The 14,922-nt window shown below is 63.5% G+C and overlaps 1 protein-coding gene across 1 annotated transcript; it reads left to right on the top strand.

Moving 5' to 3' along the window:
* Positions 1 to 991: 991 nt before the first annotated feature.
* On the top strand, positions 992 to 10,384 carry DLL4 (delta like canonical Notch ligand 4). The gene is made up of 11 exons (XM_084902560.1): positions 992 to 1,387; positions 1,472 to 1,741; positions 2,252 to 2,309; positions 3,334 to 3,600; positions 3,972 to 4,032; positions 4,114 to 4,244; positions 5,929 to 6,098; positions 6,258 to 6,477; positions 7,587 to 8,289; positions 8,729 to 8,837; positions 9,361 to 10,384. The coding sequence occupies exons 1-11, from the start codon at positions 1,322 to 1,324 to the stop codon at positions 9,364 to 9,366; spliced, it is 2,061 nt and encodes a 686-aa protein (XP_084758686.1). The 5' UTR covers positions 992 to 1,321; the 3' UTR covers positions 9,367 to 10,384.
* Positions 10,385 to 14,922: the final 4,538 nt, after the last annotated feature.

Raw genomic sequence — 14,922 nt, 5'->3', positions numbered from 1 at the left:
TCCGGAGCCGGGAGAGTTCCTCTCTGCACCGGCGGAGCGTCGGGACGCCGGCGGGCCGGCGGGGGGGCGGGGGGCGCCGGGCAGAGCGGGGCCAGGTGATGGAGGGGGCGTGGCCGGGCTCATTAGCATACAGCTGACGCCCGCCGCGCCCACCTCTGGGCCACGCCCCCTCCCCCGCGGGGACCGCGCGCCTTCGGGCTGGCACGCGCCGCCGGCGGGGGAGGAGGGGGACAGAAGGGGACAGGCACGCGCTGCACACGCCCCCCGCCCCCCACCCCGCCCACCCCCCGCCACGAGGGAGGGAGACACCCACCAGGTGGAGGGAGGGAGGGCGCAGAGCCCTCGGACGCTTGGCCTCTCTCCAGGCGGCGAGCGGCCACCGGGAGGGTCCGAGCTCCCGCCGGCTTCCCTGCTGCGCCCGGGCGGCGCGGTGGGTGGGCGCTCGCGCGGGGGGGGGGCGGGGAGGGAGGCCCGGTCAGGCACGGGCTCCAGAAGCTCCCTGAAGAAGCAGGAAACCGGAGTCCTGTAGCTCTGGTTTCGCTTTCCCGACATAAGTCCTCTTTACCTGCAGCAGGTGACTAGCGCGGGCTGCGGGCGCCGTGCACCCGAGGACTCTCCCTCGTGTCTCCGCCCCCACTCCCGTCCCGGAATCGCCCGCTCCGCTCCCGTCCCGTTCACCCCGGCCCTCCTCGCATCCACCCCGGCCCTCCTCCCACTCTCCCCCTGCCCGGGCTCCGCGCTGAGCTCCGCGGCGGCGGAGGCCGGTCTCCCGGCACGCGCGGAGCTGGGGGACCCAGGGGCTGCGAGCGGCGCGGATGGGCGGGGACCTGAGCCTGACTGGCTGGCGGGGAGGGGGAACGGCGGGGGCGGAGGCCCCCTCCCGGCGGCGCTGAGGCTGTAGCGGCGAGAGGCCGGGAGGGGAGGGGAGAGTGACAGGCAGCCAGGAGAGGAGCCAATGTATATAAGGAAGGCTCCCGGGCGCGCAGGTTTCAGTAGCGGCGCTGAGCGCGGCTGGGATCCCGAGGCCGGGAGCGGCAGCAGCTCCCTCCGCCTCCGTGCAGCGCGCCCGGGCACCCGCCGGCCTGCAGCCCCGGGATCAGCCGGAGGACACCTCCTCAGCGCGGCCGCCGCCCCGCCGCCCTCACCTGGATTACCTCCCGCGGCGATCTGAGCGGACCTAGCGGGGAGCCGCGGCGGCAGGGAGCCTCGGAGCGGAGCCTGGCTTCTCAGAGACTCCTCCGCGGGGGGACGCACGGGGAGGCGGCGTCCCGGACCGAGCCAGCTTCAGGGCGGGCGGGCGGAGAGAGCGACGCCCCGGGGAATGGCAGCCGCCTCCAGTAGCGCGTCTGGCTGGGCGCTACTGTTGCTGGTGGCACTTTGTCCGCAGGTAACGTCCCGCGCCCCCTCCGCCCCCTCCCGCCGCGCTCCGCGCCCGCCGAGCTGACGCCCCCTCCCCGGTCCCTGTGCGCAGCGCGCGGCCGGCTCCGGCGTCTTCCAGCTGCAGCTGCAGGAGTTCTCCAACCAGCGCGGCGTGCTGGCCAGCGGGCTGCCCTGCGAGCCCGGCTGCCGCACCTTCTTCCGCGTCTGCCTCAAGCACTTCCAAGCCGTCGTCTCGCCGGGGCCCTGCACCTTCGGCAGCGTCTCCACACCTGTGCTGGGCACCAACTCCTTCGTGGTCGGGGACGACAGCAGCGGCGGCGGACGCAACCCTCTCCAGTTGCCTTTCAACTTCACCTGGCCGGTGAGCACAGCCTGGGCGCGCTGCGAGGTCCCGAAAACCCAGAGGGGAGGGGGGGGATCCCTGGTACCAAAGCCTTCTCCCCAGATGTCCTTGCTCTCCCACAAAACAAAACCAGGGGCGTTCTCTTCTGATCCTTTCTTTCAAACCCCCCCCCCCCGCCCCCATCCTTGGAAAGGCTCTCCCCAGTCTCCCTTCCCCACTTCTACACCCTCTCTCCGCCCAGTTCTTGGGATGTGGTTGCTATCACCCCCGTGCGCCCCCCGCCTCCGAAAGGTCCTCGTGTGCATTCCCCCATCCTGCAGCCCTCCTCCCGCCCGGGGCGCTCCTCTCGCCTTTCGTGCTCGCGCGCGAGGCGGTGCGCAGACCCGTTGGGTTGACCCGGGCGCGGTAACTGTATCCTGCAATTAAATTAATTAAACCGGCAGCAGCCACCAGGCACCCCACCACCCCCGTGCTCATCTCGCTATCTCTCTGTCTCCCCCTCCCATCCCCCTCCTCCCGGCTTCCCAGGGCACCTTCTCGCTCATCATCGAGGCTTGGCACGCGCCCGGAGAGGACCTGGGGCCAGGTGAGTAGCTCGCTCCGCCGCCACTGGGGGGCGACACGGCGCAGCGCCGAAAGGGTTAAGGTGCCGGCCAGGCAGGGGAAGTGCGGGGCGAGGGGGCGGGGGGCCGGACGCTGAGCTCGGCCGGGAGCTGCGCCCCGCGCTGGCCGCTCGGATTCCGCCCGCTGCCTGGACTCCGAGCACAATTGCGTTTCCTGCGGGTTATTTTTGGCGTGGGAACGCGGGGAGCACGGCGGTGAGAAAGGCCGAGGCTGCCAGCGCCGCTGACGGGCCCCTTCCTGTATTTTACACCTTTCGCGAATTCCGCTCCTTTGGAAAGGGAATAATGGCTTTGGGATGTTGTTCTGACACAGAGGAAAGGGATATTTCAGCAGCACAACAATTCTCACTTTGAAAAGGAAAAAGAGAAGCATTACCCACCTCTGAGGGCAGGACCCCTGCATGGGCACCCGGGGACCCCCTGCTCCCAGGGTCCTCTCTTACACAGCTTTTCTTTCTTTCTGATTTTTTTTTTTTAATTTTCCATTTTGACCTCTTTTCCTCTTTCCCCTGCCTATCTGCTTCCAGAACACTAGGATATCTTAACATCCTTCTATTGTCCCCCTTTTGTTTTTTTAAAATATTTTTTATTGATTTCAGAAGAGGAAGCGAGAGGGAGAGAGAGATAGAAACATCAATGAGGAGAGAGAATCATTGATGGGCTGCCTCCTGCACACCCCTTACTGGGGATCAAGCCCTCAACGCGTGCAGGTGCCCTTGGCTGGAATTGAACCCGGGACCCTTCAGTCTGCAGGTTGTTCTCTGCCCACCCAGCCAGACTGGCTAGGGCTCTTGTCCCCCTTTTGAGTAGTATCAGGCCCCCTGCCCAGGCACACACACAGGGCAGCTAAGGAGAGGGACCTTTGGGTTCCTTTGGACTGTGCTTGCTGGCAGGTGGGGGTCATCTGGACAACTGGTTTGAACCAGCAGCTGCTGGCACCCGTGGGGACAGGCTGCCCTTCCCTGACCTGGCCCTCTGCCCCTTCAGAGGCCATGCCACCAAACGCGCTCATCAGCAAGATCACCATCCAGGGCTCCCTCGCGGTGGGCCAGAACTGGTTACTGGACGAGCAGACCGACCCTCTCCCGACAAGGCTGCGCTACTCGTACCGCGTCATCTGCAGCGACAACTACTACGGGGACAGCTGCTCACGCCTGTGCAAGAAGCGCAATGACCACTTCGGCCACTACGTGTGCCAGCCAGACGGCAGCCTGGCCTGTCTGCCGGGCTGGACTGGGGAGTACTGCGAACAGCGTAAGCAGCCAAGTTCTCTGCCGCTTGCCTGGGGGGGGGGGGGAGGGGCGGGCTGAGCAAAAAAACAGACCAAACGTGTCTTCTCCTCACTCGCTGGGCCTCGGGAACAGCTGGGGGTGCTTAGGACAGGTCTGAGGTCTGAGAGCTCCTCCCGGTGGTGCCAAAGCCTGTGAGGATCCCATTAGTGCATCGCATCCAGCCGGGCCTCTCCTTCCCAGTGCCACCTTTTCAGACACCGATGGGTCCTCTGAGAGGCCAGGAGTGGGGCGTGAGGCCAGGAGAGCTGGGGGCACCCCCAAGGCCAGGATAGGGGGAGAGGGCCCAGAGGCGTTGGCATCCCACCCTCACCCAGCGCTGTTCTCTTTCCTCAGCCGTCTGCCTCTCTGGCTGCCATGAACAGAACGGCTACTGCAGCAAGCCGGGGGAGTGCACGTGAGTAGGGGACAGGAAGTGGGCCAGGGACATCCCTGGGCCAGGCCACCAGCTCACCTCAGCTTTCCTTTTGTTTCACAGCTGCCGCCCGGGCTGGCAGGGCCGGCTGTGCACCGAATGCATCCCCCACCACGGCTGCAGCCACGGCACCTGCACCACCCCCTGGCAATGCACCTGTGAGGAGGGCTGGGGCGGCCTGTTCTGTGACCAGGGTGAGTGGGGGCAAAGAGAGGGTGCAGAGGGGGTGGGAGAGATGGGCAAGCGGGGGGGGGGGGACAGAGGTATCACCTGGGCCCTTCTTACGGGGTGACCGCCGAGCTGGCTTTCCCTTATCCTTCCGGGAGCTTGGGGCTCTCACAGATCTTCACAACCAGCCTAGAATAAGTTGGGGGTGCTTCTCGTCCGCTGCTGAGGAGGCAGGGTGGCTGGAGAAGCCCAGAGGGTGACAACTGAGGTTGCACTCACACATCCTAGTAAGGCCATGCCCTGGCGGGTGTGGCTCAGGTGGGTGAGCGTGGTCCCAAGCGCAAGAGGTCAGAGTCAGGGCACATGTGCGGGTTGTGGACTCGATCCCCAGTACGGGCGCGTTCAGGAGGCAGACCATCAGGTTCCTCTTTCATGGAGGTTTCTGTTTCCCTCCCTCTCCTTTCCTCTCTCTCTCAAATCAACAAAAACATTAAAAAAAAAAAAAAAATTCTAGTAAGGCCAGATAGAGAGAGGGATGCTGGGCTTAGTTCCTCCTTCGACCTCAGTTACCTATTAACCCCCTAAGTGTTTGCTTACCTGCCGGGGCTGTTTGAGCAGTGCTCCCCTACACAGCTGTCTGGTGAGGTGTGCCCACCAGCTGCCTGAGGCCGTGTGCGCGGGCGCCGGGCGGAGTGGCATCTAACTGACTCTGCAGTGTGGGCAGGAACAGTCGCCCTTGTTCATCCTCGGCTGCACTTGCCAGGCAGCTGCCCGAGCCCACACTGCCTCTTCCTGGTGTTTGGCGGGTCCGGCCGCTCCTCGGGCCGCGCTGGGGTCTGCCAGCTCCAGCTATGGAGGAGGGCTCCTTTATCTCTTTCATCCTGGGAGCCAGCTGCAGCATGTGCCTCCCGTTTTCAGGGGCAAATGGGGTGGCTGCTGCCATGGAAACACCAGCACAAGTCTGGGTAGGGTAGGCAGAGGGCTTGCCAGGAAAGAATTTGCCCAGGCCCTGCCTCGCCGGCACCAAGGGCTCAGAATTCAGCCCCTGTATTCTTTGTGGGCGTATTGCTTTCTACCCCTCCCGGCAAACACACACACACACACACACAGACACACACAAGCGTGTTCTCTCTCCTCTGCCCACATTTGCTCACAGGTGACACAGTCATATACTCATCGCATGCAAATACAGCCCTCACAGTCCCAATATTTGTTCTGTCTGGTTCTCCCTCCCTGTCCTTCCCAAATAGGAAAACAAACACTTACGTTTCAAAATACCCTCCTCATGAATTCCCCTTTAAAAAAAATGTCGTCACTGCTTACGGTGGCTCTCTACCATCTCCACCTGTTCAAGCGGCTTCTCTCAGCCTCCCCTCCTCCGCGAAGCCTTTTCTGCCTTCCTCCTAAACACGTGCCGTGCCCTCCACTCCTCTTCCTCGCCTACCTTCTACCCTGCCTGCGCTGTCTGTGAGCTCACCCGGCAGGCGGCTGTCACCTGTGTTTTTCAGCGTTGACTGGCTGCACTGGCCACGTATGCGTCCAGGTGCTTCAATTCAGGACTCCTTTGGGGAGGAGGAAGGGTGTTGGGGCCCCCGAACACTGAGCCGGGGCCTCGGGGCCAAACACAGGCAGTGAACGCACACTGCAAGCAGCCCGGAGGTGGGGCTGATTCCCTGGCTCTGCTCAGCTGGCCGGCTCCTGTCTCTGCAGATCTCAACTACTGCACCCACCACTCCCCGTGCAAGAACGGGGCCACCTGCTCCAACAGCGGGCAGCGGAGCTACACCTGCACCTGCCGCCCCGGCTACACCGGCGTGGACTGCGAGCTGAAGCTCAGCGAGTGTGACGGAAACCCCTGTCGCAACGGAGGCAGCTGCAAGGTGAGGCCCAGGCTGGCGCGGGGGGTCTGGCCGGGTGGTTCCCGTGCCTTCTCACTCCAGGCGGCCGCAGGCAGGCCCTGGGGGCATGCGGGAGCTAACCCCGCCGCACACCCCCGCCCCAGCGCCTGACCTCGGCCCTTTTTCCTGGCGTCTCTCCAGGACCAGGAGGACGGCTACCACTGCGTGTGCCCCCCGGGCTACTACGGCGCGCACTGTGAGACCAGCAGCTTGAGCTGCGCCAACTCCCCTTGCTTCAACGGGGGCTCCTGCCGGGAGCGCAGCCAGGGCACCAGCTACGCTTGCGAGTGCCCTCCCGACTTCACGGGCTCCAACTGCGAGAAGAAAGTGGACAGGTGTACCAGCAACCCGTGTGCCAACGGTGCGTCCTGCTGTCTTGCTAACCCGCCCTGAGAGCCTTCTGGCGAGGGAGAGTCAGGAGAGGAGAGAGGCCTTGTCTGTCACCCAGGCAGGCTGACCTGGGCCCCCTTCTGCTCTGGGAGGTGACGGGCTTGCTGGGTCAGCTGGTAGCTTTGGAAGAGGAGCAGGTTAGCAGTGGGTGCGGGCCTTAGGAGAAGGAGCGGCGTGTATCCTGAGTGGCTTCTATTCCTATTCCCATCGGAGCCCTGTCCCTGCTGGGGTGGCCTCTCTCCCCCCTCAGGAAGCCCTGGGCTGGAGAAAGGGATGTTGGAGCCGCCTGTCCTCCCCCAGGGAGGCTGGGGAGGCGGGGCCCTGCTGCTGAAGACCTCGCCTGGCTGCACGGCCGGCCGCACGAGCCTGGGGTGGCACAAGGCTCCGGGAACGGTCAGCATCTTTGGGGATGCAAAGCATGCTGGGTATCTGTCTCCTTGGCCTCCCGGTGACTCCGCTGAGGCCGGTGGCCGCACTGTGCCCGGGGAAGCCCCGGGAGCTGGAAAGGAGCTGGGAGGGCTGCGATGGCGTCTGCTGTCCGGCTAGTCACTCAGCGAATCCCTGGGGCCACGGTCTCCGTCACGGGATGGGAAATTGAAGGCCTGGCCTCTGCCTTTCGTGGCTGTGAGGATTAGGTGAAGCAGTGACACTTACATTTGTTTGAACATTTCCTATGCACCAGGCATGTGCGCCTGCCCTCAGGCATCACCCCCCCTCACCCTCAGGGGTCTCCCGTGGAGGGGACAGCATGGGACTCCAACTTAACACACAGGGAAACCGAGGCTTAGGGAAAGGTGAAGCAGCAGGTGCCAGACCCACAGCTAGAGACAGCTGAGATTCAGGCCCCCGCTCATCGGGCCGATTCTCCCGTAAAGCTCCGGGAGAAGCTGGTGGTGTTTATTCCTGAGCCCACGAAGGCGCAGCAGCCAGGGTCCCCTCCGCTCCGGGCCTCAGACCCTCCGCGCAGGGTCCCTCGGTGGGGAGCTGTGACCTGGGCAGAAGGACCCGGGCTCTCACCCTCTGCACCGGCGGGGCTCGCAAGCGGCCGATCGCTGACCCGTGCCCCGTGTGTGCCCACAGGGGGCCAGTGCCTGAACCGAGACCCCGCCCGCCTGTGCCGCTGCCGCCCCGGGTTCACGGGCACCCGCTGCGAGCTCCGCATCAGCGACTGCGCCCGCAGCCCCTGTGCCCACGGCGGCACCTGCCATGACCTGAAGAGCGGGCTGGTGTGCGCCTGCCCCGCCGGCTTCTCCGGCCGGCTGTGCGAGGTGCCCCCCGGCGCCCACGCCTGCGCCTCGGGACCCTGCCTCAACGGGGCCACCTGCTACCCCGGCCGCGCCCCCGACAGCTTCGTCTGCAACTGTGCCTACGGCTTCGCGGGCGGCCGCTGCGAGTTCCCTGTGAGCGTGCCACCCAGCTTCCCCTGGGTGGCTGTCTCCCTGGGCGCGGGGCTGGTGGTGGTGCTGGTGCTGCTGGGCATGGTGGCGGTGGCCGTGCGGCAGCTGCGGCTCCGGCGGCCGGACGGCGGCGGCAGGGAGGCCATGAACAACGTGTCGGACTTCCAGAAGGACAACCTGATCCCCGCCGCCCAGCTCAAGAACACGAACCAGAAGAAGGAGCTGGAAGTGGACTGTGGCCTGGACAAGTCCAACTGTGGCAAACAGCAGAACCACACGTTGGACTACAATCTGGCCCCAGGCCCCCTGGGGCGGGGGCCGCTGCTGGGGAAGTTCTCCCACAGCGACAAGAGCTTAGGGGAGAAGGCGCCCTTGCGGTTACACAGGTGAGAGCGCCTGCAGGCCGGGGCCTGGCCGCTGGGCCCCCTCAGCACCAAGCCACTGCCGGCTCTTTAGCAAATGGGGTTTTGCTACTGATTTTCCAACAAAAGTTCCGCCAGGGGTCTTTGTCCCTCTCATGCATGCATTCATTCATTCATTCACAAGGTCAGGTGCCCACATTGTGCCTCTTGGGACTTCCGGCTTTCTGTCACGGCTTGCCTCTAGCGGCAGTGCTGGCCTTCGCCAGGCCTGGACCCTCGGATAAGACCGGGGTTCCTACCTGCCCCCTGGCCAATGTTGGGCATCCCCAGTCCCTGTGTCTTCTCCTCCCAGAGCCACTCCTGCCAGTGCCCTTTGGCTCTCCAGGGTCCGGGTTAGTGCCCCCCCCCCCCCCCCCGCCCTCTCCCCATACCTCCCTCAGCGACCGGTCTTGTGTTCCCTCAGTGAAAAGCCGGAGTGTCGGATATCAGCGATATGCTCCCCCAGGGACTCCATGTATCAGTCCGTGTGTTTGATATCAGAGGAGAGGAACGAATGTGTCATTGCCACCGAGGTGAGTGCGGGGCTCGCCTGCCCCTCCCGCCTGGCCCTGCCTGCCTTCGGGGCTGGGACAGTGGCCTGGGCACTCTTGACCTTGGGGGCCCCTCTGGGTGGGTCAGGACCCTTCCTTGGCAGGCCAGGCTCCGTGGCTCTCGGGTCCCTGCTCGTCTCCTTGCAACAGCGGGTGTGAAACAGGAGCTGTGCCGGTGAGCCCTGCCTGGTCTCTTCCCGCTGTGAGCGCGGGGCCCGGCGGCCTGGCACCCGGCCAGCTCCCGGGCGCTGCTTCCCAGCTGCCGGCGGGCACGGGTGGCTGCCTGTGCCTCCTGCCCCTTCTCCCTGGCCGCCTCCATTGGCCCACTTACGAGCACAGGCCCCCAGGCATGTGCCCGTGCTGGGACAGGAGATCAGGGGGCTGCCCTACCTCCCCTTCACCCCGTCCGCCCTATTGGCTTCTCCCAGGGAGGCCCAGGGCGGCCACGGCGGGGGGGCTTTGTGCGCCAGGTAACCCACTCTCCCACCCTCCCCGTGCTCCCCAGGTATAAGGAGAAGCCTCCCAGGACATCCCAGCTTCGCCCCGCGGCTGGACCTTCCTTCTGCATTGTTTACATTGCATCCTGGACGGGACATTTTAATATGCAACGTGCTGCTCTCAGGAGGAAGACGGAATGGCATGAACTGGACAGACTGAGCACTTGCCAAGAGATGCAGTACCTTCCGCACCGTTGGGTGTCTGCCTGGCATCAGATTGGCAGCCGCACAGCCAGGGGAACGGAGAGGAGGAGGGGTGCCACGTGGGCTCAGAGGGCTCCTTCGGAGTCCGGCCTGTGTTCCAGGGCGCGTGGCAGTGGTCCCGCAGGGCCCGGAGCCGCCGCGGCCTCCGCTGGCATCTGTGTTTCCAAAAGTGCCTTTGGCTCAGGCTCCGTGGTGACAGCTGGGTCCGGATCAGAGAGGAGAGAGGAGGCCGGTCAGGGCAGGGCCGTCCGGGGGCCAGGAAACCACCAGGTGTGGCTGTTGGCAGGGGTTGCCCTGCAGGTGAGGTGAGCACCCAAAGTGGGAGGAGCACTTTCTGCCCACGTGCCTCCAACCGCTGCGTCTGGGCCTTCTTCAGAACACCACCCAGCCCTCCCTGGGCCAGGCCCACTGGGCAGAACGCGGGTAAGCCCTGCCTGGCTTCTGCAGCCTCTGGCTTTGGGTGCCTCTGGGCTCCTGGGAGCAGACAGGTGGAGGCCAGCCAGGGTGCCAGGCCCGACGAGGGAGCTCAGGGCGGTGAGGCTGGAAATGCCAGGAGGGAGAAATCGGGGTGTCATCACCCAGGCCCTTTCCTCCCGCAGGCCCATTCCTGTGGCCTGGAGCCTGAGCTCCCCCCATGCCCACTACTGCCCCTAGCGGATCTTCAGAAATCAATAATATGAGTTTTTATTTTGTTTGTTTTTTTTTGTAGTTTATTTTGGAGTCTAGTATTTCGATAATTTAAGAACCAGAAGCACTGACATTTCTACATTTTATAACATTATTTTGTATATAATGTGTATTTATAATATGGAACAGATGTGTATAGGAGTTTATTACTTCTCGGGTCCTGTCTTTGTGATGGCCGAGTGGAATCCTGTCCCAGCCTGACTCCGCTCCCCGTACTGCGGCCGGTGGTACGCACTCAGAGTGTCCCCTGGCCCTCTGCACACACTGGGCCTGGCCCGCCGTGCTCCAGGCTCTGCTCCCTCCCAGGCCTCGCCCATCCAGGCCCCAGCCTCGGCCGCCTTCCCTGCCTGGCGGCTGGAGGCTGTCTGTGGCTCTCCGTCCTCCTTGTGCTCCCAGCCCTCCTCGGGTGATGTGCCCTCTGACCTAAATCCGTCCCCCTCTTCTCTCAAGTCTGAAAGAGCTCATGGGCTCCAAAGTCGGCCTGGGGGGTACAGGCGTTTGGGGGAAGAGGACAGTCCTGCCTGTTTCCCTCTTTCTGAAAGGATTCCGTGGTTGGGGAATGGAGGCTCTGAACACGGAGAATCTGGTCCTCCTTCCTGCCGAGGCGGGGTTTAGGGGGACTGGCACCGCTCTCTCTTCCCGCCCCAGCGGGCGCCGGTCTGGGGGAGGGGAGCTTCGCCTTGGCCTGTCCTCCTTGCAGCCGGACAAGAGCTGAGTCTGGGCACCTGGGCAGCAGGGAGGGGAGGAGGAGGGGAGGGTGGCCTTCCTGAGTCCAGGTTTCTTTGGCCGAGACACTAATGAGGGAACTGCCAGGCTCAACTTTATGCCTAGTTTCCTCTCAGGTGCAGAATGGTCCTAGGCTGCCACAGTCCTTTTTACAGCCACAGACATACCCCATGGAGAGCAAATGATGGGGGGGGGGGGGGCGGGGGCGGGGGGAGAGCCATTGACAGAAAGCTGAGCAGATGCTCCCAGGGCTCAGCCTGTCCACAGGAAGGCAAAACAGAGCCTCCAGAAGCTCCCAGTGGAGTCCCCGTGTATGCAGTGCTATTCGCCTCCTTTTCCCTCTTTCCCCTGCCACACACACAGCTCGCCTGCCCCTAATCTGGGTGCCTGCGCCAGAGCCCAGGGAGCCAGAGACCGGGCTCAGCCCACTCCCGGCCCGCACAGCTCCACGCCCCCTCGCTGGTCCCTGTTCCCTTGTTGCACACACAGGGTATCAAACAGGAAAGCATTCAGGGAACCGTTCCCACAGCCGAGCCGGCAGCGGGGGGAAGAACAACACGACCTCACTCTTCCTGCCCAAAATGAAACAGGAAAGCGGCTCCCGGACCCTGGGGGGCGGGGGAAACCGGGCTGGGACACGCAGGCCAGATGACGAGGCTCCCATGTGGGGGACAGGTAGGACACCCGCAGGCCTGCACGTCCACACCGCGAGGCCGTGCTGGGCGGCACGGGCTGCCAGCGCCTCCGAGCCCTGGAGAGCGCTGGCCGGCTGACCCCTCGCCGGCTCTGCTGCCCTAGACCGGTCGTCGGCAAACTCATCAGTCAACAGCACAACGATTGAGATTTCTTTTGAGAGTCACATTTTTTACACTTAAACTTCTTCGAACGCCGCTTCTTCAACATAGACTCGCCCAGGCCGTGGTGTTCTGTGGAAGAGCCACACTCAAGGGGCCAAAGAGCGGCGTGTGGCTCGCGAGCCGCAGTTTGTCGACCACGTCCCTGGACAGAGAGCTGGGAGAGCCCACCACACCAGCTTTCCGGGGAAAGCGGTCTGGGCGGCTCCAGCTTGTAGCTCATGCCAGTCTCTGCCGCTGTGGACATGGCAGGAGCTGGCCAGGCCCTCGGGGTGTGAACAGACCTCAGTGGAAGCCCCTCTCTCCCCAGGATTCCCAGGTCCCTTCCTGGGGGTCCAGCCCCTTCTCATAGGTAAGGCCCCAAAGACCCTCCTGATGGAGTGTCCAGGGGCACAGGAGGGCTCCCGGGCTTGGCAGGAGCAAGGCCAGGTGACGGCTCTAGGCTCACGGTGGAGTGCACGCTGGGCTTAGCAGATGCCCATGTGTAATCAGCACGGGTGTTTCACAAGAGAATCCAGAGCGTAGCAGTTCCTTAGCAGCCAGGAGGCAGGCAGCCCTGCCCACAGGATAAGTCTGACCCCACAGTGACCTCCAGCTCTGAGGACAGCTGCTTTTCCAGGGCCAGTGGCTGGGAAACACCTGGCTCTCACTGCAGGGAGGTGAGTCAGGGAGACGCTGTGCAGAAGAAAGAATGAATGCCTTTATCCTGCTTGCTCAGCCCCGGTGCCCTCTGCTGCCACAGGGCCCGGTCAGACCGGTCAGGGGTACAAGAAAGGAGTGGCTCCGACCTCCCCCGATTCCAGCTAAAGGAAGCCACTGGAGCAAACTAGGGCAGTATGGATGCTCCACCCCTAAGGGGACCCCCGGGCTCTCCCCTCCCTGCAGCACCCCCGTCTCCGCGTGGGTCCCCAGGACCCGCGGCCGGCCCCTCCTCACCCCCCGGGCCGCCGCATTCCGGGAAAGGGGGGAAGTGACTCACTCCGGGCGCGATGACTGTCCCGTCCCGCGGGGAGGATGCGCTGGGAGGTCCCGCCGGCTTCCCGGGGCGGCCGCGCCCTCCCTCGCGTCCAGCTCCCGGTTCGACCCCGCGGCCCGGCGGATCCCTCCGGCCCGGAGGCGATCGGCGGCGGAAGAAGGCGGTGCGCGCCCCGCGCCCTCCACCTGCCGCGGCCGCCCGCGCCCCGGAGGTCCGGCCCCCGCCCCCGCCCCCCGCGCTCTTTGTTGCAGCTCCGCTTCCTGTTTGCGGCCGCGGACCGGGGCTCATTTCCCGGGCCGGGAAGCCGCCGAAGGCCGCCAGTTTCTCGCAGGCTCCCCCGCCCTCTGGCTCCGCCTCCCGCACCCCCAATCCCGCTTCCCGCCGCCCGGGAGCCGCTCACCCGCCGCCCGCGCTAGAGGGCGCTGCGGGCCGCCGGCCCCCCGGGCGGGGTCAGCCTGCTCGGCCCTGGGCCCGTGGAGCCAGCCAGGAGAGGGGCAGCTGGACACACATTCAGTTTTCTTTCCTCCTCCTCCCCCTTCTCCCCCTCCCCTCCCCCTCCTCCTTTTTTGTAAAAAATATTCTTAATGATTTCAAAGAGGAAGGGAGAGAGAAACATCAATGATAAGAGAGAATCATTGATCAGCCTCTCCTGCATGCCGCCTCCTGGGGATGAAGCCGGGCATACGCCTTTGACCAAAATTGAATCCGGGACCCTTCAGTCCGCAGGCTGACACTCTATCCGCTGAGCCAGACCGGCTGGGCATGAATTCAGTTTTCCCCGGATGGTGCAGAGTTCCCTCCAGGCCCCGCACCCCAGCAGAGGGAATATACCGGAGAGAGCGCAGTGGGAGGCTTTCCCTTAAATATGACTCAGAGTGTCCAGAGGCAGGGCTCTTTCGCATACTCTGACCTGGCACAGCGGCCAGCTCCCTCCCGCCTCCTGGGCCTGGCCACAGTCTGCAGTCCGCCTGCCTTCTCTCCTCCAGCATCCTGAGTGGGAGGAGATGGGGACGGTGGACAGGGCACCGGGTTTGAGTCCGGAGGCTGAAGCTCCGTCACACCACCTGTCATTGCCAGGTGACTTGGGACAAGTCCCTCCTTCATTCCGTCCACACTGTTTGAGCCCCTTTACATGCCAGGCATTAGTGGTTAAATATGGTCACTGCCCAGGGACGCCAGCCATCTCTAGTTAATTATCTGTGACCTCTCAGAGGATGGTAACACATCTGGCACATTATGAGGTTGAAATGATTAGGGCAGTGGTCGGCAAACTGCGGCTCGCAAGCCACAGGTGGCTCTTTGGCCCCTTGAGTTTTTAGCAAAGGCCAGCTTAGGAGTACCCTAATTAAGTTAATAACAATGTACCTACCTATAAAGTTTAAGTTTAAAAATTTTGGCTCTCATAAGAAATTTCATTCGTTGTACTGTTGATATTTGACTCTGTTGACTGATGAGTTTGCCGACCACTGACTAACTGTTAGGGTATGAAAATATTTGTGGCCCTGACCGGTTTGGCTCAGTCGGCCTGCGGACTAAAAGGTCCCAGGTTTGATTCCGGTCAAAGGTATGTACCTTGGTTGCGGGCACATCCCCATGAAGGGGTGTGCAGGAGGCAGCTGAATCGGTGTCTCTCGCATCAATGTTTCTAACTCTCTAGCCCTCTCCCTTCCTCTCTGTAAAAAATCAATGAAATATATTTTTTAAAAAGAAAATATTTGTGAGCAGCGAGTTCCCCCACTGAGTGGCTGTCTTCTCTAGCTATGCTAGCAAACCACAGGGTGGGGGTGGGCCTGGCGGAGCTTGGAGTCTGGATGGATGGTCTCAGCAGGAGCCCTGGGACCACGGAGGCTGCTGAGACCCCAGGTTGCCTCCACCATTGCTCCCCTTTGTGCGCCTGTCTTTATGGAACACCACCCCCGTGAGCATACTGGGAGGGTTTTCCTGGCTGTGGGAGGGGCCGCAGGGCCCCAAGTCCTCGACAGTCTCCTTCCCCTTGGATATCTGCCCCCTACGTGTGGCCCTGTTACCTGTAACACCTTAGCTAAGATCCGGCTCTGCCTGCTTCCTCATCCCTAAGGCCCTCTGAGGCCACAGCACAGGGTCCAAAAAGCCAACTGAGCCTA

Source organism: Pipistrellus hanaki, assembly GCF_964339955.1.
Source record: "Pipistrellus hanaki genome assembly, chromosome: 1".
Classification (NCBI taxonomy): Eukaryota; Metazoa; Chordata; class Mammalia; order Chiroptera; family Vespertilionidae; genus Pipistrellus; species Pipistrellus hanaki.
This window is presented reverse-complemented; position numbering and strand designations above follow the sequence as displayed.

What these genes read in the sequence shown, in the direction of transcription:
- DLL4 (XM_084902560.1), top strand. Translation starts at nt 1,322, where the DNA reads ATGGCAGCCGCCTCCAGTAGCGCGTCTGGCTGGGCGCTACTGTTGCTG. An exon ending in TGGGGAGTACTGCGAACAGC is followed by an intron (nt 3,601 to 3,971) that starts GTAAGCAGCCAA and finishes CTCTTTCCTCAG; the next exon opens with CCGTCTGCCTCTCTGGCTGC. An exon ending in CAGCAACCCGTGTGCCAACG is followed by an intron (nt 6,478 to 7,586) that starts GTGCGTCCTGCT and finishes GTGTGCCCACAG; the next exon opens with GGGGCCAGTGCCTGAACCGA.